The sequence below is a fragment of the Phocoena sinus genome, chromosome 13, assembly GCF_008692025.1.
Source record: "Phocoena sinus isolate mPhoSin1 chromosome 13, mPhoSin1.pri, whole genome shotgun sequence".
NCBI lineage: Eukaryota > Metazoa > Chordata > Mammalia > Artiodactyla > Phocoenidae > Phocoena > Phocoena sinus.
The window spans coordinates 57,427,940-57,453,611 of NC_045775.1; the positions used below are offsets into that span (position 1 = coordinate 57,427,940).

Here is a 25,672-nt window from a genome sequence, read left to right on the forward strand (position 1 = left end):
TAGGACTGGGGTGGGCAAGCTGCTGCCCATGGCCCAAATACAGCCTGGGGCTTGTTTTTGCTGGGCTGTCTACCTAGAATGGTTTTCAAAGAGTAAACAAGTCCCAAAAGAACATACAACTAAGATAGTATACAGCCTGCAAAGCATAAAATATTTACCATGTGACCTTTTACAGAATTTCCCCTGGTCTAGAAGGTCACAGTTTTGTCAGGGAAATGAGATTTGCATATGTCCAATACTTAGTGAGAAACAGAAATTATATAGAATAAACTGAAGGTAAGGTGGGAATTCAGAGAAGAGACATTAATCATTGTGGACCGAAATGATTACTAGGGAAATTACTAGGTGCAGATAATCACCTCTCAAACTTTCTTGTGATCATGAATGACCCGGGGATTTTGTAACCATGCAGATTCTGATTCAGCAGGTCTGGGACAGATTCTGCATTTCTAACAAGCTCCCTGGTGATACCTCAGTTGCTCTTCCACACACTGCATTTTAAATAATGAGCATTTAAAGGACGGTGAGGGTTTGGAAATGCCAAAAGTAGCAGGTAAAAGGGCCTGCCTGTTGCTGCACTTAGAAGCCATGGTAACAGGCTTAAGAAAATAGTTCAACAGCAGAATAAATGTACCTGTGTTTTCCATGTATTTCTTGCCAATGAGATGACAACCTCCAGGGCCCACTTTTCCCCAACACTGTTACCCAGATTATTGATACTAGACCAAAGCCACATTCATATGAAATATACCAATCATTTTTTCCAGCAGTCTGAAAGACAGGAAAACCCCTGTTGAAAGGAAAAATTTCTTACACTGGGAACTGAATCGACATGAGTAGAGTTAGTTTTGTAATATAGACTTTGCAATTTAACTACCTTCTTGTCTACCCATTTACATTCAAACTGATCTAAAATGTTATTTATAACTTTAATACGTTTTCAATGCTGTAATTTCATTCCTAAACAATCAAAAGCCATTTTCGGCTCTGATCAGAAGATTCTGTATAAATAACCATTCACAAAAAGAAACATTTGCATGTAGGACACTTCAAGCATCCCTAAGCATGCATTTGGCTAGGTTAACTTAAACACTATTAACAGTAGTAAAAATATTAAGAAGACTTTATTTTTACCGTGAAATAAAGAAATTTGTAATAGTCTCAGATACAGTTTAGGAGTGTTTTAAAATTATGGTGGCAGAGTGAATGATGTGAATCCTGCTGCTTGAAGAAGAGTCAAGGGCAGTCTTTAAAATCAGACCATCTTCCTGGTGATCATAACCGCAGACACGTGGATGATGACTGAATTCCATTACAGCCAGGGAAAAGAAAGTTACTCACTTTGAATAAGACATTTTGGGGCTGTTCAGACTTTTCCCCCCAAGGTTTTCCTTAAAGCAGTAGAGAAAAATATCTTTTTAAATTACGTCCATGACACCCACAGACATTATTCCTGGGTAGATACAGGCCCAATGGGAGTTGGTGCCTGAAATGATCAGTGGGGTTGAATTCAGTTAGTGGCACTGCTAAGTAGTGCCTGCGGAAACCACGGTGTGCAAGATATATGCCCCACTCCAGGATTTGAGTAACTTGCTCTACTTTCTCCTAACATCCCCAGACTGAACTCCCCATTGTCACTCAGTTAGAAAGGGTCCCTTCCTCCAGTGAAGCTGCCTTTCCCAGCAACTTTCTAATTTCTCAGCCTTAGTAAGTTGCCCCAGGCATTCTTTTCCTGTAACATTTACAGCTTGGCTTCATTTTTAAACCTGCAACCTATATATAGTGTAGGACTCTCTGAGTCCAATTCTGAGTGCAATCACTGAATTGGGAGGCTTAAAATTGATGAAAGGTTTGAAAAATAGGTAAGATGAGGAAATGCTGAAGGAAATGAGGTTACTTAAACTGGAGAAAAGAGCAGGAGACATAAGAAAATCAGTGGTATGCTATAGCTAACTCTGTGGGGCCTTTAGGGACTTTCCACCCCCTCACTTGTTCCCATAAACCAACCTCTTGCGCCACTCCTTCTCCCTATCGAAACCAATTCTTCTCCCTATCGTGCGCCACTCCTTCTCCCTATCGAAACCAATTCTTCTCCCTATCGAAACCAATTCTTGGAGTTTTTCAGTTGACGGGGACTTTCCAGCCAGCGGGTAATTTTCCAGTTGCCCGTAACAGGTACACGCCCTAACCGCCACAATGAACAAACAACTGTAACGGCCAGAAGGTGGGGCAAAAGTTCCTAAGCCAATGAATTCAAAAGTCACCACATTTACCCAATCATTGTGAGAATATACCCGCCCTATGAGTAAATAAACCTATAAAAAGTATGTGATTCCGCTTTTAGGGGTTCCCCATCGGCCTCCTGCGTGAGGTTCAGGGAACCCCGGTGCATCGGCTCCTAATAAACCTCTTGCGTGTTGCAGCGGCTCTCGACTCTTGGCGGTTCTTGGGCGAGTTGGAATCCCTCGTAGACCGTTTGGGTCTAACAACTCATCCTAGCTATTAAATTTTTAGGAATTTTGCGAGCTGATTGTTAAGCACAACCATTAATCACAGGTAAATTATATAAACATATATTACAAACAAAAGTAATACAAAGGAGCACAGGAAATTTTGGGGGGTGATGGTTAGGTTTATCATCTTGATTGTGGTGAAGGTTTCAGGAAGTACGTCGAGTACTGTAGAGTGATTGCTAGAACGTTGTAAATCTTATTTATTCCATTGTAAAATTTGATGTAAGATTTCTCATAAGCCCATTGTTAGTAATTAAACCCTTCATTTCTCTTACGGTATCTATTCTTTCATAGAAAGAGGTAGAAATTTGGAATCTCTATTTTGGAGTGGGGAAAGATGCATTCTCCTAATCAATGAGATTTGTCACTTTATCATGTGACATTGAAAGCTCCTGGTGACCACAGGTTCATGGTGGCATAGTTGGGAACCTCTCCAACAAACTCAATAACTCAGGGGTAGGAGCTAAGAAAGCTAGTGGCATGACTGATCCAAAGTTTGAGGCCAGCAAGGAAAATGTACTGGCAGGTTGAGAGGTGAGGAAATTGAGGAAACATAAAACAGGTTATTCTGGAGTACGGGCTGGAAAGACAAACAAATACGGTCCATAGTTTCTAAACTTTTAGGTATTTATAAAATAGTGAGCCAAGAAAAGTTTTTTAAAAATGATTTTAAACAACAGCCGGTGCCCACTATAATTGGTCTCAGGTTCAAATGAATCACTAAAATATTTTAGCTCCCAACTCCATCTTTCAATGGGATTCTGTTACATTCTATTTTGAACTTTTTGAAATAATATTCTTTTAACTTATTATTTTAAAAAAACTGCTCAAATCATTTATAATTAAGCATGATTTTGCCAAAGTTCATAGCAATCTTCTTGTCCTTAAGAATGGTTTTGGTATCATGCCTTGCAAACAGCAATTAAAATAAAAGCATTCTGCAGTGGGTATTTCTCTGTTCCCAATTTGTGCCTTCTAATAAAAATTGAGAAACAATTAGACCATAACCCTTAAGCCAAAGCTTTGTTTTAGTTCAGCTTTTGTGCTTATAAGGAATACAGACTTACTGGCATTAGCTAGCTCAAGGAAAGGAAGTTTACTGTAAGGGCTCTCATTGAAAAAGAAAAGGAAATGATTGGAATTACAATAGCACCTGGTCTTAGGGACCCTGGAGCTGAATGGTTGTTCAGTTTCCGGTATCTGAAATATATAAATATTCATCCCAATGATCCTGACGCTGCTTCTTTTGGTTCCACTATTAGAAGGTTTCCTCAGAGTTTCTGCCCACCCCCACCCCCCATGTTTTTGCGCAGGGCCCTCTAGCAAATTCTTACTTCAAACCTCCAAGAGGAAATATAATTGTCTCAGTGTATCTTTTTGTAACAGTCAGAGGTGGAGAGTCAACCTATGGATTGGCTCCCAAAGTCAAAAGCCCATCTCTACTCCAATCAGGGATCACCTGGGCAGTAGAGCTCTCCATGGAGCAGCTCCCCCAGAAGAGGGATAGACATGGTAGGTGATTTTAATTACAATTGCCAGCAGCAAGGAACTACTGTATAGCACAGGGAACTATATTCAATATCTTGTGATAACCTATAATGGAAAAGAATCTAAAAACTGAAAGTAACACATTGTAAATCAACTATACTTCATTGAAAAAATTAACTAGTTAGTTAATTAATTTAAAAAAAATTGCCAGTAGGTCAGGGCTGAGGAAAAATGGGCCCAGTACTTACCCAAGTGCATTCTGGGGTATATTTAAGAAACACAGTAACAACACTATTAAAAAAATTCTCTAGTCATTTTGTTGCCTGTTCAGATTCTGTCAATTGTATCCTGATAGATTTGCAGCTGGGGGTAGAGCTCTGTACACAAAGTGTGCTACATAATAGGACATTATGATTTTAATTATTTTTTTCTTGAAACAAAGACCTCTTACAACTGGCCATTGATCCGGAAGATAATATCATTATAATATAAGTGACAAGGCAATCACTCCACAAAAAACCTCCTTAGAAAGGCTCTCAATGTCTCAAATTTTTGCTTAATAATCACTGTTAACCTTATGGATAATTTCTGCAGGTAAAACAAGTCAGAGTTTAACTCTGGTTTATTAAAAAGTTTTTAGTTGTACTAAAAGTTACTTATATGTACATGTTATTCAAATGCCTAGAAACGTTATTTTGGCATTTTGAATCATATTGCATTCAGATGTCTACAAGACTTATCTTTTGTTTATTAAAACATTTTATCCAGAAGTTAAGTGTACCATATTCATTTCAGGAATTATATTCAGGAAGCACATTTAATTTGAACTATGTTTAGAACTGTAACAGATTGTGTGAATTAAGTAACTTTAAAACTAAAACTTACGATAGTTTCCTACCACATAATGATTACAGATTACAGCCATCCTGGGGGTGCTAAGATAACAACACATGTCTGGTTTTTGAGCTCAAGTTGTTCCTTTTTACAAGGGTTACCTGGGCACTACAGAATTTGGACAGTTAGGGGAAATTATTCATTGCTATTTTATTTGTAATATTAATATGCTTTAAAGGATTACTACATGGTTATTACTCCTATAAGCATTATTAAATTCTTCAAACTCTTTTCTAAGTGTGAGTTAGACGTTTTTAGGATAAATTCGGTCTTAGATAGCTATGATGCCATTTATTTAAGAAAGTGCTGTAGTATACATTTGAGTTCTTTTATTCTGCTTCTGGAATTCTTGGTCAGTTGAGAGGTAGGAGAGATCCCAGAGAAAAATTACAGTATTCCTATTAATTTAGACAATTAGAGGCTCAAGAAGTTAATTTGAATTTTAAGAGATGTGACCTCCCAAGCAGTCATATCCAGTTATAAACGTATAAAACCAAATAATGGTTTTAAAATATGTAGATTAAAAACAATCAGACAGGAAGGAAGACAGGAAGGAAGGGGATAGGACACAACCATTAAAAGAATGACATAGGGTACTACAAAAACTGGTTAGACCCAACTAGGCCCAAGGTGGCAGAAGATTTGACTTACAGTAGACCTTGAACCTCATTGTAATATATTAGCTAAAGGACACCCCCACCAGCACCATGACAGGTGCCATGACATTTCCGAGGCCGACCATAAAAGGCCAAAAAGTGGGCTGTGGCCCAATTCCTGGAAATCCCTGCTCCTTCCCCCAAATAGTTAGAATATTCCTCCCATTCATTAGCCTGTGAAATTACCTAGCCCATAAAAACTAACCACCTCCATACCTTGGAGCACTCTCACTTTCTGAAATGGTCTGCATTCTGCCTATGGAATGTGTATCTCTCTAAATAAATTTGCTTTCATTTTACTTCGGCTCTTGAATGTTTTCCTGTGCAAAGGACCCTCCCAGGACCTTGCTTGAGACCTGGGACATGACCTTTCTCTCCCTCCCTCTTCTCCTGCAACAATGGCAAGAGAAATGTTAGTAGAAAGTCAAGTGCTGAGGAAAAAGAAAATAATGATTTGATCACGATGTTTTACATAATTGCTAGAACCTCAAATTTAGATCTAGGATTCCTGTCAGCCAAACTAAAGAATAAAAACAGAGTAAATTTCAAAACAGGAATATAAATCAGTTCTTCAGTAGAAACAAAGATTTTTCCTTACATTAAAATTTTAAAACATTTTTATTGATAAATATATTGATAAATATAACATGTATACAGGAAAGTAAACAAAATGACATGTTCAGCTCAAGAAATTATCACAAAACCAGCAACTAAAACACGACAATGAACAAAGTCAACACATCAGATACTCCCCCTTCCTCTTGGCTCCTAATCATTGTTTCTTCAGTAACCATTATCCTGACTTTTATGGTAATCACTTTCTTGATTGTTCTTTATAATTTTATCACTTAAGCTTACATCCCTATACAATATAGTTTAATTTTGCCTATTGGAATTTATGTAAATGGAGTTATATACTATTCTTGCAGAGGAAGGAGTAGGTAGTCTGGCTTCTTTTGCTCAAGTTTAAGTTTATGAGATTTTTTTTTCCTTGTTGAAAGGAGCTGTAGTTTTTCATTTTTATTACTATGTAGCATTTTGTTGAGCAAATATAGCTCAATATATTTACCCACTCTACTGCTGAATGGTATTGGGTTGGCTTCCAGTTTAGGGTAATTTTGAATTTACCTGCTAAAAGCATTTTTATAAAATGTATCTTGATGCACAAGTCCATGAATTTCCATTGGTTATAGTCCTAGGAGTGGAACTGCTAGATCAAAACCCGTTTTCCAAATTGTTGGACCAAGTCATATCTCACCAGCAGTTCCGTGACAGTTCCCATTGATTGGGGCCTCTGGCTCTGGGTTAGCTGTGGCTGTGGTTTCATCACTGTTTTACTTACTTGATACCCTTATTGTCAGTCTTTTTAATTTTAGCTATTCTGATGGGTGTAAAAGAGTATCATATTGTGGTTTTAATTTTCATTTTCCTCATTACAAATGAGGTTGAGCAAGTTTTGAGCAAACAAACTTTTCACAAGTTTGTTGATCACTTTGATTTTCTTTTGCAGAGACTGCTAAAGTATTATATTTGACCCATTTTTCTTAACAGTGGTGAATCATTTCCTTAGTGATCTATATCTGTTCTTCATATATTTTATATATGGGCCCTTAATTTTGCATATTGTAAATATCTTCTCCCAATTTGTTCCTTGCCTTTCATTCTCTTTAATGTCTTTGGACAGACAGTTCTTAAGTTATGAATTTAATGTAGTCACATTTATAATTATTTTCTTTATAGTTGGTGACTTTTTGTTCCATTTAAAATTCATTTTCTGTAATGAAGACAATTTATACCATCTTATAGAATGTTATTTTATCTTTTACAATTCAATATATAATCAATTTGCATTTGATTTGAGGATATGGTTTGAGGCAGAGATTAAGTTTCTTTTTCCATGTGTATATCAAATTGACTAAGCACTATTTATTATCAAAAAGTCCTTTTCACACTGCTCAGGAGGGTCATCTTTGTTTTAATCGACGGTACATTTATGTAGACATCTGTGTCTGAGCCATTTATTCTGTTTCTTTCATCTATTTGTCTATCCTTTCACCATTGCCACACTGTCTTAACTGGTAGAGCTCCAACTTTATTGTTTTTCAGGAGATCTTCAAGAGTTCCTTGGATATTTTTAGCCTTTTGCATCTCCATGTTCATTTTAAAATAAACTTGCCATATTACACACATTGATACACACACCTACTGCCATTTTGAATGGATTTGCATTGAATCTATAGATAAATTTGGGAAGCACATCATAACAATATTGAGTCTTGCAACCTATGCACATAGTATAATTCTCCATTTATTAGATCTTCAATTTCTTTCAAAAATATTTCATAATTCTCTCTGTAGGGGTGTTGCAATCTGGTTAAATCTATTCCTAGTTAATTGATACCTTGTATGCTACTATAAATCATATTTTTTTTAAAAGTCAATGTTACATTTATTATTAATCTATTGAAGCATGATTGATCTTCGAATATTGACTTCATATCAGCAACTCTGTTAATTTATGAATTTAATAACTTTTCCTACATGTTTTGATTTTCTATGCACATATCCTCCATGAAAGAAGTTTCATGCCTTCCTTCTTAATCTATACCTGTATTTCCTCTTCTTCGAAATATTAAACCCTACAAGAACCTGAATCTGAGTAAACTCAATACACAGATGCCAGTGGATTCTTTCCACGTCGCATGCTCTCATTCTCAGCTATGGTGGCCACACGGCTGTCCCTTTCAACCAGTTCCTATCCTGACGAATCCGAGCAGAGTAGAGCAGGTTCGCTGCGCGGGCTGCCGAAGCGCGCCGCTTGAACCCTGGCCGCCCCGCCCCTCGTCCGGACGCAGCCAATCAGAACCCGCCTCTTACGAGCGTCCCACCGGCCAAAATGGCGGCGGCCGTTGGCGCAGGGTCCGGTTTGTAGTTCCGTAGCTCCGTTGCTTACTCCTCCCGTTGCAAAATATGAAAGGAGAAGCGGCTGGTGGAGGGCGTCCTACGCAATGAGTCGGCGAAGGAAATATGGGGACAGCCCTGGCCTGAAGAACACGCCGCGCAAAGCGGCGGCGACTGAGGAATGCAGCTCGGTGGTCGAAACGGGGAAGAGGCGGCTGAGGTCGGCCCGCGGTTCAGGGCCCTGTGGGGCTGGAGAGAGGCCTCCCCGGCCCCTGCCGCAGCAAGAGCAGCCGCCAATAGCCGCTTCGTGCAGTAAAAGTAACCCCGAGGGTGAGACGTGGGCAGCGGGGCCTCCCTGGGCTTCGGCGCCGCAGCTTCAGAGGCCAGCTCGTGACCAGGAAACCCCGGGTGCAGGTGGGAGTGGAGTCTGAAGTTGTGTTTTCTTTCCCTGGGCTTCTCCCTCGTGAGTCCAAAATTAACGCGACCCCCCCCCCACCCCCCCCGCCCAGGGCTTTCATCCCCGAGTGTGAGCACTGCCCCGTTAGGCGTGACAACCGCTTGTCGCCCCTGCCACAGGAATAGATTGTGGGGTTTACCTGTTGGAGGGAGGAAGGCTAATTTGTAGGCTGCTCCTCCAGGTATCAATAGTGGCAGAGGGAGGAGAAATAATATCTTGTGCCTTCTGCTTATTACCACGGGAATTATTTCCCCTTAAACTTTTTGCCCTGATCTGACTTAGAGAAGGGGCCGACTGGAATATATAGCTATCTCTATCCTCAAAGCCTTGGTGATGTCTCAACTCGTTATGAATAAACCGGAAGTTCCTTTGTATAATATCCCTCATAGTAGGAAACCAAGGGCCCCTGAGTATTTCATTCTGATCACTTTTTGGTGTTCAATTTTTTCTAATAAGTCCTGGTAGGAATTGAAACTCATATAAGAGCTCTTTCCTAGAGCATGTTCTTAAAATACAGCTTTTATTACCTTGTTTTTAGTTTGACAGAGCAATTGTAGAATAAACAAAAAAAGTGATACTAGACAAAACCAAGAAATGGCTCACTAAAGCTTTTTGAAGTAATTAGTGTAAGTTGGATAGAGTTGGCAAAAGGAAGCTAAACATAGACTTTTTCTGAAGTTTCTGTTGAAATGCTTTTGATTTTTGAAATGTATCTGTAAATTACAGGTGCTTCCCAAAACCTCCTAGTTCCAGGGGTAATGAATGGAATGACTAGGTTATACAGTATTGTACATTTATAGAGCTATTAGATTGTCTTAAAATACTTGCTATTTACAATGTCAAACTTATGAAGTACTACAGGGATTTTATGTGAAACATTTCAGTTGTGGCTAAAGTAATATAATCATCTCTGGGAAAGAAATTTATAATTGGACTATAAATAAATTTAGTCTAAGCTGGTATTTAACATTGGGGTATTATGAAGTAAAGTAATGCTTTAAAATGCAATAATTGTTATTTTATGTAGAAATGTATGAAACACCAAAGAGAATGCTGCAAATGGATTTATTGTCATCTGCCTTCAGTTCTCCTAATGATCCAGATGGACAGAATGATATCTTCTGGGATCAGAATTCTCCAATGACGAAACAGTTAGGTAATTTGTTAAAACATTTTTATCTGGGTGAATATTTGATTAATGATTAGGATTTAACTGTAGAATTTCAGTCAGATATCCACATCAGGAACTTTTATACAGCAAATGTTTTTCGAGAATATTAAGTGATCATGTTTCTGTGATACGCGTGTAATGTCAGAATGCGTAGTGATCTAAGCCATGCTAATTAAAATTGTGTTCTAAGACGTAACCACTATTTTTAAAAATTAGTTTTTTGTTTTTAATTTATAGAAATGTCTTTGTTTCTTTAGGTAAAGGAAGAAAAAAGCGGATTTACACCACAGATAGTGATGAAATCTCACATATTGTTAATCGCATTGCTCCTCAGGTAAATATCAGTATTTTATAGTTTATTTTAAAACAGTGAAAATATGCCACTAAGTTTTTTTTATAGTTCATTTATGTGAAAAATATTTTGTCTTATTCTCTTTTTTAAAAACAGAGCAGCAAAGATTATTTTTACCTTTTCTACCACTGAAATGCATGTTTTGAAAAAAGGACCATAATTTAAAATTGGTAATATATATTTTCCTAAGCATATGTATATACTTTTTTAGAATGATGATTTTTAACTAAAGCTTTGTGTTTATTTTGTTTTTAATGTTATTTAACAATATGTGGTATCATTTTTCAAGTTACTAAAAGTTTAAACTTCTAAGTTTTTGGTGATGGGTATTTTTTTTCCTGTCTATAGCACACCTTTTCCTCATTGAAACTGCTTTCCTTAATACTTGTTGGCTTATAATATCATCAAGAAACATAAAAATGGAAAAAACATTGGATTTGGAGTTAGTTCTCAGTCTGCCTCCTATGCTGGATGACCCTAAGCAAGTCCCTTAAACTCTCAGAACTTTAGTTCATTCAGCCATTAAAATAGAATTATTACTTGTATTGCTCTCTTTCTTGGATTATTATGATGACTGAATTGGATAAAAATTTATGTAAACTACAGAGCACTACAGATGCTAGGTTAAAGTTAATTATGATAGTTAAATTATTTGCTGTAACAGAACTGTATTTAAAAATTCATTTCAGCTCTTGTAATGCTTGAGTGTAAGGGAAGTATAAGTTCAGGTCAACCTCTGTTCTGGACCTCTTTCCTTTCTCTTTTTCTTATTTAGCAACATTTAAATCCAGAAAACACCCAATTTTTGCTTAGTATGTTTTCCATAGGAAGTTTAGTATTTTTCCTTGAAATGCCCTTTGATAGTGACTATATGTTGACCATAAACAATAGATGACACTGGCCCAAACTGGTTGCAAGGATCACCATCATCCAGGTGGAGGAGACAGGAAATAAAGTTTTTCTTAGCAACTATAAAACATTCAGAATTACAGCTAACACAGTCAAAACAACTCTGTTGCTACTAGCTCTACATTCCATGTTTGGTATGTCATAGAAATGCATTTTACATACAGTTCATTAGTTAAATAGCCTTTATACCATATACTACTTGCTTCATAAGTTAACAATAGATCTTCATCAATTGTGGGTTTCACATGAAAGAAGCATAATAAAATGTGTTTGGGCTGGCCAGCCTCAATAGTGATAAAAAGATAGTTGAGTAAATTATTGGACTCTACCTAAGTGGGCTGGAAATAATAACTCACATAAAGAAATGGCAACAGTATGCAAGTGGTAACTTGAGTATAAGAAAAAGTACAGTGAAATTAGTTGCTTTTAAATATTACCATTTTCAACTGAGCACTTTTAAAGCACGTAAATCTTTGGTAATATCAAGGTCTTTTAAAGAACTTGTCATTTTCTCAGAATGACATATTCATGTTGTTTATTTTTAGGTGAGTTATCCTCCTCAAATAATTATTTAAGTCACCTTAATAGTTCCAGAGATGACATTTTTTTTAATTTGCACTTTTAATTGGTCAGTCATTTTGCTTTCTTCAGGGATACTTTTTGTACAATGTTGTTTTTTGAAGATGGTGTATATTTTTCCATCATTTTTACAACTCTGCACAGTATACTCTAGGATATATGCTTGGATACCTTTTACAGCACCTGGATTGTAATTATTGATCAGGAAATTTTAAAAATATAACATTTACAAATACTATAAAAAATACTATAAAAAACACATAGGACCCATGTATATATATAACTAGATGTATAAAGTTATTGTACTTTTATATTCTAAAAATGGAATGAATTTTAAATTACTTGGTAAATGGACTGAAAAGTATCCATAATTAAATCATTAAGAATGTTATTTTTCCCTAAATTCAAGATTGTTGAAACAAAAGGGAAAATATGTATTGCATCTAAAATCAAAATTATTGCTTTTCTTGGGTATTTTGCAAAGCTAAAATCTACTAGGTTCAACTGGACATCTAAGAAAACTGCTTGTTGATTGAGGATTTTGAAATACCAAGTTGTAGGTATCTTTTCACCTAACTTTCTAGTGAATAAACATGAACTGACATCTTTATGCTCAGCATTTTGCTAGATGCTGAACTATCAGGAATAGTCCTTGCCTTCAAGTAATCTATGAACTAGTGATAAGATTATTTTAATTTGTGTGATAGTTGCTTGTTTATGCTCATTCTAGGTACTATAAAAATAGAGTAGAAAATGATTAACTTGTTTAATTTATTGGTTTGGTTTGTAACTAATACACAAATTTATTCTCTAATTTTATGCATGATCAAGTGACTGAAGGGTATAGCAGAAAGATCCAGGACTAAAATGGCTTTTTTCTAGCCTTAATACTGGTTAAGCTTCTTTACCTGCTTTCTCTACTTACTCTTTGTTCTTATCCCTCATTCATAGCATCACTTCTAACCTTGCACTTATCTCTAGCTTGGTCCTGATTTAATTCTAAGTTGTCTTAATTCTACCTAAGTGTTGTCAATTAAGGTCAACATGGATTGTCCCAACTTTAGATAAGCGTTATAATGGAGATAGGGAAAATTTGGAGAATCAGGTGATACAGAAAAAACTCCATATGTATCTCTCTTTATTCATAATACTAATGATTCCTGCTACATGGTTTATTTCTGATACTAATGTTTATTTTATGAATATCTTATGACAACTGAAATAAGTTGTTCAGTTTTCTTTTGATAAAAGATGTGCTTTTACTAGTGAACATGCATTTCCTAATTAATTAAATTCTTAAAAACAAAATTTTTTTGAAAGTAAGGAATTCCCAATTCTGAGTGTTTTCATTCCCAGAAACATAAATAGATCACTTCTTGCAGCTTGTTAGTGCTGTCCTCCATCTTCTCATTGTTTTGGAGTTTGTTTAGTAGCTATCACCTTACCAGAAATTATTGCTTTAAGAAAATAATTCAGCATAATTAAAGTGGATTTTTGTTTGGTTGGTTTTGGTACTTTTACACCTCTTTTTTTTTCCCCTTCTGCCAAAGGATGAGAAACCAACAACAGACTCCATGCTGGGCGTGTGGATTGGTGCAACTGCTATTCCTTGCACTCCTAGTGTAGCAAAAGGAAAATCAAGAGCAAAACTCAGCTGCACAAAGTAAGTTCAAACTTCGCAGTTTTTCTAACATTCAGTGAAGTAAGTATTTTTAATATTCTGTTTTGGTTTTGGGAATATGTCAAAATGGTTATAAATTATTTTCCTTAATTTTGACATGTAAAATTTTGACTTAAAATAATTATAATATCAGTATGTGTTAAAACTTTTGAATTTTAACATTAAAATATGTTAAATAACAACTGAATATTTATGACTTAGAACTTAGTTGTAATTTTTAAAATATTTGTTTAATAGGTTAAAATCACAAAATCAGGAGGAGGAACTTATGAAATTGGCTAAGCAATTTGATAAAAATATGGAAGAGCTAGATGTGATTCAAGAGCAAAACAGGAGAAATCATGATCTTATCCAGATGATTTCAGAAGCAGAGACTTTAAATAATTACAGAGATAATGTACAGATGCAGTTACTACATGATATAGTTCCTGAAATAGATAATGCTATGATAAAGAAGCCAGTGAAAGAAAACAGGATATTTGTGGTAAATGATCAAAACAGCAGTCAGAAGCCATTTGACCAAAATGCTGAAGCAGCCTTTATCGCCATTTTTGATGGTTCTACTCAGAAATGTAGTGGACAGTTAAGCCAAGATCTGTCAGATGCTTTCTTGAACACCAGTAGTACTACCTTTGGAAAGAAAAACGCTTTGAAAGAGGAGAACATCATTACTAATGAAACTCTGGTCACTGAAAAACTACTAAATAAAACCCAAGGATCACTTTCTCATCAAGTAGATAATCCTGGAATGACAAAATCATATGTGACTTCCTGTACTAAGGAACCAGGAGCTTTTAATAAGCACAGTAATACATTTACTACCAGTGATTTTGAGGATGATTGGGAAAACTTACTAAGTAATGAACCTTTTGTTATGCAAAATATTGAAATGTCTGAACTTTTCGCTGCCCCTGAAACAGCCCAGATTACTGATCAAAAGGAAATTTGTACCTTTAACAGTAAAAATGGTAAAAGTAAGTCAGGAATGAATACAAGTCTAGATACCAGGTTAAGGGATTCAAAAATTTTGCAAGATCTTCCTTCAAAGACATGGAACAGTGAATTAACAGTTGCTGCAAAATACAGATTTTCACCAAAGCCGAATGATAAACCAAATAAATTATCATCCACTGGAAATAAAGTGAAATTGGAGAAATCTTTTAATACAATTGTTCAAGACAAAATTCAAGACTGTGCAGTTGCATCTAATCTGGCAAAAGTAAATGAAGATACTCATATTAAATATACTTCTAATGTAAATGCTTCTGAAAAAAAGTTTACTTTGAACCCAGGATGTTCTAATGAACAAAAAAATAAGTCCATTTTTAATCAGTCTTTGAAGGCACCTACTAATGTCGAGCCTTTAGGCTCTTCAACTTTGGGCAATAAAACCAGTGTTTGTAACCCAAATCAGACTAATGTATCAAAGCTTCGTTCTTTCTTTGATGATTGGAATGATACATCATTTACCAATGAAATTGTTAAAGCCTGTCATCACTTAGAGAATACCTGGGAAGCAGATGATGTAGATGATGATTTATTATACCAAGCATGTGATGATATTGAAAGACTAACTCAGGAACAAGACATTAGAGTGGACAGCAAGACATCAGAAAGTGTATTTGGGATCAATAATAGTTCTAAACACGGAGCCAAAAATGTGTTTACTACACCTAAACAAGGAAGTCAGTTGGTGCAATCAAAGCATTTGAATCTGAACAGCGTTTCAGTGCAAACATCTTCGTTGACAGATAGCTTACAAATAAATAAATCAATGAAGATGGAGAAAAGGGAAATTTGTGGAAATTCTCCGGGGTTTTTAGGTGCCACGACAAATTTGACTATATATTCTAAGAACTCAAATTGTCAGATCAATAATCTGCATGTCTCTTGGAATAACACTGATGTTCCAAAACAAGTGAATAGTTCCAAATCGGTTCTCACAGGAAGTTCAAGTTTGAATGTGAGTTCAGATCATATGAGTACAGAAATTGCTGCTAATAAGAAGAAATTGAGTACTCCACATCTATCGCATAGCACCGTAACAGACGAAACTCAGAGTGACCTTAACAGAACAGTGAAAATTTCTAAGTACATGTTTACAAAGATAAAACATTCTCAAATTCTTTCTCAGTTTAATAACAATTGTATAACAGGAAGTATCTCTGGTACCAAAATCACACAGGGTTTGCAGAAAAATAAAACTGTCAACCCATTATGTGGGAAGGCTGTTCAACAGCAGTCTTTGGTGAAATTTTCTGAATCTTTGAAACAAACTTCAAAAGGTATGTATGAAATAATTTTCTTTGAAAAGTAACCAAACTAGTTATTTGTTTTATTGAATTTGCATAACATACATGTTAAAAACTATGATGTTTAACTAGAAGTTTTAAAGTGATTCTTAAAAACGATGCTGGAATATACAAATACTGGGTGATTTATGTTTTGAAAAGACTGCATCGAATTCTTTGCCAACATTTAATACAGTGACTAGTGTATAGTAGGCACACGATAAGTATGTGTTGAATGTTTTCTGAATTATTACCTGGAAAATTTTACTTATAGATTCATGTATTACTGTGTGAAGATTCCTTGTGTTCACTAAATATCTCTCATTGTTTTAAAATTTGAATAATCTTACTCCTGTGTTTAGCAGAATATTGAGGTGAACACTGTTTGAAGATTTAGAGCATTCTAATTAAATGCCTTTGCTAGAATACCATCTGATATAAAACTGTTAGTTATGATGGTTAGAGTAGTTATTTACTTACTCATTACATCCTGTGATCTTTGATTCTTTCCAGTTCTTTTCCCCAGTTCTCGTTTCTATCAGATTCCATTGTTTCTACCTCAAAAAATATATCTGAAAACTGTCCATTTTTCTCACTGTCTCCTGCTACCACCCTCATGCAAGCCAACGTTTCCTGACTGGACTACTGCAGTTCTTTTACCTGTTCCCTGTCAATTCTAGTCTCCAAAGAGCAGAATCATCTTTTAAAACAAGAGAAAAAATAAAAAACAAATATGGCATTTGTCTGCTTAAAGACAACCTTCAGCCACTGTCCGTCATATTTCAAATAAATCCAGACTTTACCCTGTGATCTTCAAGGCCCTGGATTATCTCTCCTTAACCTTCCTGTCCTCTTTTTTTTGCCTTACCTATTAGGCTTCAGCTACACCAGCTGTACTTCAGTTCCTCAAACAGAATAAGTTCTTTTCTAGTTCAGGAGCTTTGACTGCTAGTCCCAGCTAACACTGCTTCCCAGCATGTGACCGCCACCCCTCCTTTGGCTGGTGCTTTTTTTTAAAAAAATAAATTTATTTATTTATTTGTGGCTGCGTTGGGTCTTCATTGTTGCACGCGGTCTTTCTGCAGTTGTGGCAAGCAGGGGCTACTTTTTGTTGCGGAGCGTGGGCTTCTCATTGTGGTGGCTTCTCTTGTTGCAGAGTATGGGCTCTAGGCACGTGAGCTTCAGTAGTTGTGGTGTGTGGGCTCAGTAGTTGTGGCTTGCGGGCTCTAGAGCGCAGGCTCAGTAGTTGTGGTGCGTGGGCTTAGTTGCTCCGTGGCATGTGGGATCTTCCCGGACCAGGGCTTGAACCTGTGTCCCCTGCATTGGTAGGTGGATTCTTAACCGCTGCGCCACCAGGGAAGTCCAGTTGGTGCTTTTTTATCCTTAGGTCTCAGTTTCAGTATTGATATTACTATCTCACAGATGCCTTCCTTCAACAGTCTATAAATGCTTTCCTTGTTATTTTCAGTCATCTCTCTTATTTCCTTCATTTCTTTGATCACAGTTTGCAATCAAATATTGATAACTGTCTGTCTCATCAGTGAATACCTAGGCCTACCACGGCAGCTGCCAGTTAGATGTTTAATAAGTATTTGAATGAACATCATGCAATATAATGTGAAAAGTCTGTCATTCACTGATACTGTAGTAGTTTTTAAAAGGGAATATTTCTGGCATAACTACATGTGCTTCTTAATGCCCAGGGCACTTCACCAGAAACCTAGTGCCCCCACATGCATACGCCAAATCTGCTGGCTCTTTTCTGTTTATCCTTTAAAAGCCAGTGTGTTTCTAACCACGCAGAATGATTAAGGTTCTCTTTCTTTGGGTTTCTCCAATACCCAGTGCTAACTTCTGTTACAGCATTTGCTATGCTAGCTTGTAATTATAGATTTCCTTAATCAGTCTCCCTCACTTGGGGCTAAGCATTAGGATTCTTACCTATTATGTAGATCAATGCTTCTATGGTTAAGGGAGTTTTTAGTTTCTTTTAACATGATTGTTTTCTGTTTAGATGATGCTTTTGTTGGCATTATTGCTACAACTTCCCTATTTAAGTGATCCTTCCCTTTAAAAAAACATTGTAACAGTAATATGTAGTTTTATAAAAATAAAGAAAACAGTATACATTAATTGGAAGTAAAAAGGTAAGTCCTCTATTTCTCCTTTCCTCCAACCATTCCTCAGGGAAATTATATAGTATACACTATCTGGCAACTTGGTTTTGCTTTCAATTAATACATTGTAACTGTCTTTTCCTGTTAGTACATATAGATTTGCTTTAGTCCTGTGAGTGACTACATAGTATGTCATTATATGGATGTACCATAATTTATTTAACTGTTTCTCTGTTGATGGAGGTTTAGTTTGATTGCAGTTGTTTGCATTATAAACAACAGTACAGTCCTCCAGTGAATATTCTACATAAATTTACACACACTTGTGTGATTGTATGTTAATTACTGAAAATTTATGTAAGGTTCAGAATGTTTTAAATTTTGATGGATATCTCCAGATCGTCCCCCCAATCACATCAATTTATATTCTTATCAACACTGACAATGAATACTTCTCTACATTGTCACTCAAACTAGATATTTTGAAGCTTTAAAATTGTCAGTCTATAATAGTTTTAAACATTTAAGTTTATGTTTAAATAAGTATAATTAATTGAAGCATGCTTCCAACATGAATTTATTTACTTATAGTTGTAATTCCATTAAAAACTAAATCTCTCTGGAATATTTGAGTTTTTCCAAAACTCCTGTCTCCTGTCTTATCTGCATTTTTTTAATGGATGGATAATCTGCCTTTCAGTTTACTTTACAATTTTTCTGTTAAGTTTGATAGTGCCTAATATTATTGCAGAGCACAGGCTCTAGGCGTGCAGACTTCAGTAGTTGCAGGACGCAGGCCCAGTAGTTGCGGCGCACGGGCTCTAGGGCGCGTGGGCTTCAGTACTTGCGGTGCGTGGGCTCAGTAGTTGGGGCTCACGGGCTTAGTTGCTCCACAGCATGTGTAGGCTCAGTAGTTGTGGCGCACAGGCTTAGTTGCTCCACAGCATATGGGATCTTCCCGGACCACGGATCGAACCCGTGTTCGTTGCATTGCCAAGCGGATTCTTAACCACTGCACCACCAGGGAAGTCCCACTTTCACATTTTAAGTGGTTGAAAAAAATCAAAAGAAGTATAATACTTCATGACTTTTGAAAACTATATGGAATTCATACTTCGTTATCCATAAACAAAGTTTTATTTGAACACAGTCACATCATTTACCTATATGTATCGTCCATTGCTGTTTTCATGCTGCATGGGCAGAACTGAACAATTGCAACAAGAAATCACATGCTTTTTAAAGGTTAACATACTTTCTGGCCTTTTACAGAAGAAAAAAGTTTCCTGACCCCTGCTTTGGGATTAAGATTAAAAAGAGCCACTCTTGCTTTGTACCTCGCAATAGTTTGAGACCTTGCTATGTATTTTCATTGCAGATTGTGTTAAAGGAAGTGCTGATGGGAGACATGAATGACTCTTTTGAAATCAGATTTGCCTAATGAGACTTTATTAATATCACAAAACCAGCTGTAAGGCCAGTTTTAGGGAGCTATGTTCTTTTCTGCCATCATGGACTATTAACCTATTTTCCTTCCAAATTTATGGTCAACTGAATGTAAATTGTGTGTGTGTGTATTCTGAGTTTCTTGTGTTTCTCAGCTTTCAGACTAAAATAATAGATAAATTAGTCAAGCTAATTTTAAAGTATGCTTTAGTATTATTCTCTAAGAAAAAATAGCTACAGTCTGAGAGATAATTGACTTAGAAAATAAAAGGCAACAGAATCATCCAGGGAGTTTGAGATATGTGTCCCTTACCCTGAACACCTTCTCTCATTTCTGATTATACTGAGGAAGGAAAGATGGTATATTTTGAGTAAATATCTACCTTAGTTAACAAGAGAAATGTCATAACCACTAAATTCTGAACCTCTATCTAGCTGTCAGTGTAAATAATATTTCTCTGCTGACAGTGCTGCAAATTCTTATTTACTTCTCTGAAAGGTAGATTTTACAACATAAACAGTTTTACCAATACACGGTCACTTAAATATGTATTAGGATGATGGGCTTGATTTTAAAACATTATTTAAATGAAAAAATAGTTTTACTAATTTTAAAGTTTGATTTTTATAGCATTACATAGATAATCTAATATTTTAGCCCAGAGTGACTTAACTGTGGAATTAATTTTATTAGAAGTCAGAATTTTGGTAGAGGCAGAATTGGATGTGTTATTAAAATAGAACTTTCTCATTTTCATTTATCTAAGTTAAAGCATTGTTTATTTTATAGTAGGCTTATCTGAAGTATACACTAAAGTGTGTTGCATAAGAATATATCAGAATGCTTCATATTTTATATATTAAAAGACATTCATATTGAAAATTTTATTCAGATATCCTGCTTCTTGAAATAGTTTTCCAATGTTTGTAGAAAATATATCTTCTGAATAAAAATGTAATATCTGACAGTGAGTTACATGTTTATTGACATAATAGATTTCAGTCTGTTACTCCAAAATATTTTTCCTGGATAGCTGAAATGAAAATCTTGGAGTTCTATAGAGGAAAAAAAGTCAGAGTAGGAATATTAGCATAGAATATCTTATAGTAAAAATATACTCTTTGAGGTATTGGTATCTAATTTAATCCATTATATTTTGACTCCTTTTCTATTACAATTTATATAACAGTTAAAATTCCAATTTGTTTTTAAAATATATTCATTTATTGGTTATATAAATTAGATGTCATTGTTCACAAAAATTATTTGCTGGGTAGTCAAAATGTACAAGTTTTAATCAAATGGATTTTATCTCACTGTGAAAAGAGTGCATCAAACAGATTGATCAGTGCTTGATTTTATTTTGGCCTAGAGCCTTGTACTGTACTGTATCTGTACTTGTAGTCTTATATTTAGTAAAGTATAGTTTAATAACAAAACCAATGTAGCAAATCTGGGTAATAAACAAGTAAAAATTAAAATTTATTCAGAACGACTATATAGTCTGTAAAGCTAATATCTATATTTGGTTTCATTTTTAGAGGAAGAAGAGAAAAATAGAAAGTATTCTCCTGAAGAAATTCAGAGAAAAAGACAAGAAGCGCTGGTTCGAAGAATGGCCAAAGCACAGGCATCATCTGTAAAGAAAGACAGCTCCCACTTAAATTGATTTCTTTAATGAAATGTTACTTGGGAGGTAACAAAGACAGTTGATAACTATCTATGATAGGAAATATTTTTTCTTGATTTCTCTATGAGAAATTTAATGCTGAATTATAAAGCATGGACTTCTACTTTATTTAATAAATCAGTGTTTACAATGGTCAGTGAAACCTTTCCTTGGAGATGTATGTGAAAGTAATTGCATGTCAGTTTTGGAAATTCAGGAAAGTTAGCAATTATGTAGTAGAATCATACAGAGAAAAGTAGTTTTATTTTTAAATACTGTGATTGCAGAGGATCATCAAAAAATAGATAATCCACTTAACTCTTACTGTAATAAATCTTTTCCTAATACAAAGCTTCAACTTACTAATAGAGATTATTTCTTTATAGCTTTTTTCAATAACTGTTCCTTAAGGTTTTTATACATTTCTGAATTTTAATTAATACTTCCATATTCTTAGGAACATGATTGGTAGGAAATAAAGGACTTCATAAGAAAACTATTATTTTCAATTCCTAGTTTGTAATAGCTGTGAATTTAAAATTTTCTAAAATGTAATACATTTTGGAAACTTCCCACCAATTTTAGGGAAAATGCTGATTTAAGAAGTTTAGTTTTGAAAGAAGAATGGGGATTAGCTATATAAGTAGTGTACCATCAGTAACATTTAGAACTGTCAGAAACTTTAGATATCATCTGGTCCAGCTTCTTCACTGTATAGGTGAGAAATGAATACTGTTATTCCCAAAGTCAGAAGGCAAGTTGGAGCTGTGCTAGGATTAGAATGATTTCTTTCATTCTAGTGGATACTTAGGCAAATGGTACCATTTGCTTCAGAGTATTAATTAGTACATAAAATAACTTGTGGGCGCATTAATTATTTTATAGTATAAAACTTAAAAAAAGTAACTAAAATACATCAAGTGACTGATAATAATGCTTATTGTTTCTTGTATTAAAGAATTAACCATTCCAGGATATAAAAAATGAGAATCTTTTTCAATTTTCCTATAACTATGTAATTTTCCCTTGATTAATTTACAGACTTTGCTAATTTGTTCTTCTCTGTTACTCTCTTTTTAATTTTACTTGTTTGGAATTTGCGAAGCCAGAAGTAAAAATCTTAGCTGAGGGCATAAGGATGGTAAGAATGCTTTATTTATCCCAAATGGCTTTAGGAGACCTGACGAAAGTTATAAATATGAAACACCTATGAGGATGTTCACCACTATTCAGATATCTTAGAGCTATGATAATATCAAAGTAATTAAATGCGTTTTAAGGTATTGCTCTATAGAGATACATAATTTTGAAAATTGTGTTTTCATATATACAGTGGAGTAACATATTCTAGGTAATGTTTATTTGCCTAACAATATATAAAAAAGTATCTAGATAAATATAGGGAGTTTTTCTGTGTAAGAAAATGAAGAGCTGAGAATCTATCTTTTTCTAAAATGGCTTCACTGTGTTCTAACTACTCTTTGGATATCTCTACTTTTGCTTAAGCTCCCCCCTGCCTACCACTTGATTTCTCTAGAATGCCTTTAGCCTATTGTGTCCAATCATTAAGACTCAGCCCAATAAATTTCAGTTGCTTTGACAATTGTACCCGACCATCCTTACTGGAATTGATTTCTTTTCTCTTATCATTGTGGTACTTATTTCTTGTATCTTTTGTTGGACAGTTCTATAATGCCTTATATGTTATTCAGTTGTATATGTATTCTAGTAATACTTCTAAAAGTTCTTTGTTTGAATCTCTTCCATAATTTTGTCATATTCTCAATACAGCCTATGCTACTGTTTACTTAGCAGTTTTCTTTAAAATGACCCCTTTTCTCTTTAAAGGCTGACTTATAGTACTTAGGGATGGGGGTGGAAGAGTGGCTCAGCAAATCTGAGCCTGAACATGCTCTTCACAGTTTCCTTTTCTATCCTGATTCCTCTTCTTTTTTTTTTTTTTTTTTTTTAGATTCTCAGAATTTATTCATAACTGAAAGTATGTACCTTTTGACCAACATCGGTGGGTTGATTTTAATTGACACGTAGGACAACAAGTTTTCTAATTGAGAATTCCCACAGCAAGGACAGTGAGCTAGCATTTGTTTGGAAAGGCCTCACTCTGGTTGTTCATCTATATTATCTCTGATCAACACTTGAGGCTTTGCTAATTTGTATAATGAACATTTAAAATGTCTTTTCAGTTGCAAAATTAGTGCTTGTTATTAGCATGTGAATGTTAAAAAATGGGCTTTCAATGGTCAGATTACTGAGGTTCAGGATATATACACCAACTGAACTATTTAGGGAAATCCCTGCACTGGCATGGATTAAACTGCAGCCAGCCTATCCTGAGTAATGGCTCAGACAGACATGTATTTGCACCTCTGTGTCATAGAGAGTACATATCCTTAATGTCATTAGATAATGCCAAGCTGTTTCCTATAAATGTGCACCTTTTACAGTTCCATCACACTTTAAAATGCTTGACAATCTGTTGGGTGTGTACTAACATCTTATTGTGGTTTTAATTGGCAATTTCCCTACTACTAGTAAAGTAGAGCCCTTTTTCATATGTTTATATACCATCTGAATTTCCTCAATTATGAGTTGCTTGTATAGACCCTTTTCTGTTGGGTTGCCCGTTTTTTCACACACACACACTGTATTTTATTTTTACAAGAGATAAACAAACTGACACCAAGCATTGTAAATGGATGACCACAACAAAAGCAACAATGATTGCAATTACCAAACACTAAACACACTCATACTATGTCATAATATTGACATTCAGTCCAGTAATCCTCCACTGTAATAATAGCTCCTTTACTTTGCAGTGAGAATTGATTTGTATATTTTTTGCCTCTGAGTCCTTGTGGAATTGTTTTTTTTTTTTCTTTTATTCAAACAGAAAGTCACAAAAATTATAATCATCCTCATTAGGTCACTCAGTCCCATGTAATTAATTTTTTTTCATCTTGATCTTTTGTTAGCACTTTTATGAATTCATCAGTTTTCCATTAGAGTTCTGAAAATACTTATTCATTCAGTTCAGCAGTATAGTCAGTTACCAGAAACCTGTACTTGTCAGAGTCTTTTCCATGGATTCCTTGAAGATGAAACCCTTTTATAGGAACATTTTTGCGAAAGCATCAGAGTACACCCAGAACTGTCTGTAAATGACAAAAGACTTAAAAATGAGCACAGTTAAAGATTAGATGACAGTTCATCATAATGCAATTGACAAGGAAATTTAGTTATTTCTGATATACATTTTAAAGTAATAACGAATTATGACTTAGAACATTATACCAGAACATATAAGATTTTTAGAAATTTCATGTAATGTCTGAAACATTTATATTAACATATTTCCATACAAATAACCGAAAGAAAGTTTAGTATTAGTTGGGTTTTTTGTTTGTGTTTTTATACTGCAGGTTCTTATTAGTCATCAGTTTTATACACATCAGTGTATACATGTCAATCCCAATCACCCAATTCAGCACACCACTATCCCCACCCCACCACGGTTTTCCCTCCTTGGTGTCCATACATTTGTTCTCTACATCTGTGTCTCAACTTATGCTCTGCAAACCGGTTCATCTGTACCATTTTTCTAGGTTCTACATACATGCGTTAATATATGATATTTGTTTTTCTCTTTCTGACTTACTTCACTCTGTGTGACAGTCTCTAGATCCATCCATGTCTCAACAAATGACTCAATTTCGTTCCTTTTCTTGGCTGAGTAATATTCCATTGTATATATGTAGCACAACTTCTTTATCCATTCGTCTGTCGATGGGCATTTAGGTTGCTTCCATGACCTGGCTATTGTAAATAGTGCTGCAATGAACATTGGGGTGCATGTGGCTTTTTTTTTTTCTTTTTGCGGTACGGGGGCCTCTCACTGTTGTGGCCTCTCCTGTTGTGGAGCACAGGCTCCAGACGCGCAGGCTCAGCGGCCATGGCTCACGGGCCTAGCCGCTCCGCGGCATGTGGGATCTTTCCGGACTGGGGCACAAACCTGTGTCCCCTGCATCAGCAGGCGGACTCTCAACCACTGCATCACCAGGGAAGCCTCTCATGTGTCTTTTTGAATTATGGTTTTCTCTGGGTATATGCCCAGTAGTGGGATTGCTAGATCATTTGGTAATTCTATTTTTAGTTTTTTAAGGAACCTCCATACTGTTCTCCATAGTGGCTGTATCAGTTTACATTCCCACCAGCAGTGCAAGAAGGTTCCCTTTTCTACACACCCTCTCCAGCAATATGTTGTTTGTAGATTTTCTGATGATGCCCATTCTAACTGGTGTGAGATGATACCTCATTGTAGTTTTGATTTACATTTCTCTAATAATCAGTGATGTTGAGCAGCTTTTCATGTGCTTCTTGGCCATCTGTATGTCTTCTTTGGAGAAATGTCTATTTAGGTCTTCTGCCCATTTTTGGATTCAGTTGTTTGTTTCTTTAATATTGAGCTGCGTGAGCTGTTTATATATTTTGGAGATTAATCCTTTGTCCATTGATTCGTTTGCAAA

The 25,672-nt window shown here is 35.5% G+C and overlaps 1 protein-coding gene across 3 annotated transcripts; it reads left to right on the plus strand.

The window, feature by feature from the left end:
* The first annotated feature begins 8,432 nt into the window (after positions 1–8,432).
* ETAA1 (ETAA1 activator of ATR kinase) lies at positions 8,433–22,727 on the plus strand. 3 transcript variants are annotated; one of them, XM_032653426.1, is made up of 6 exons: positions 8,433–8,866; positions 9,937–10,065; positions 10,338–10,414; positions 13,471–13,583; positions 13,839–15,886; positions 20,998–22,727. In XM_032653426.1, the coding sequence occupies exons 1-6, from the start codon at positions 8,560–8,562 to the stop codon at positions 21,123–21,125; spliced, it is 2,802 nt and encodes a 933-aa protein (XP_032509317.1). In that variant the 5' UTR covers positions 8,433–8,559; the 3' UTR covers positions 21,126–22,727. The 3 variants fall into 3 exon arrangements, with proteins under 3 accessions (XP_032509317.1, XP_032509318.1, XP_032509319.1); XM_032653427.1 differs by having other exon boundaries at positions 8,445–8,782; XM_032653428.1 differs by lacking the exon at positions 8,433–8,866 and having other exon boundaries at positions 9,944–10,060.
* Positions 22,728–25,672: the final 2,945 nt, after the last annotated feature.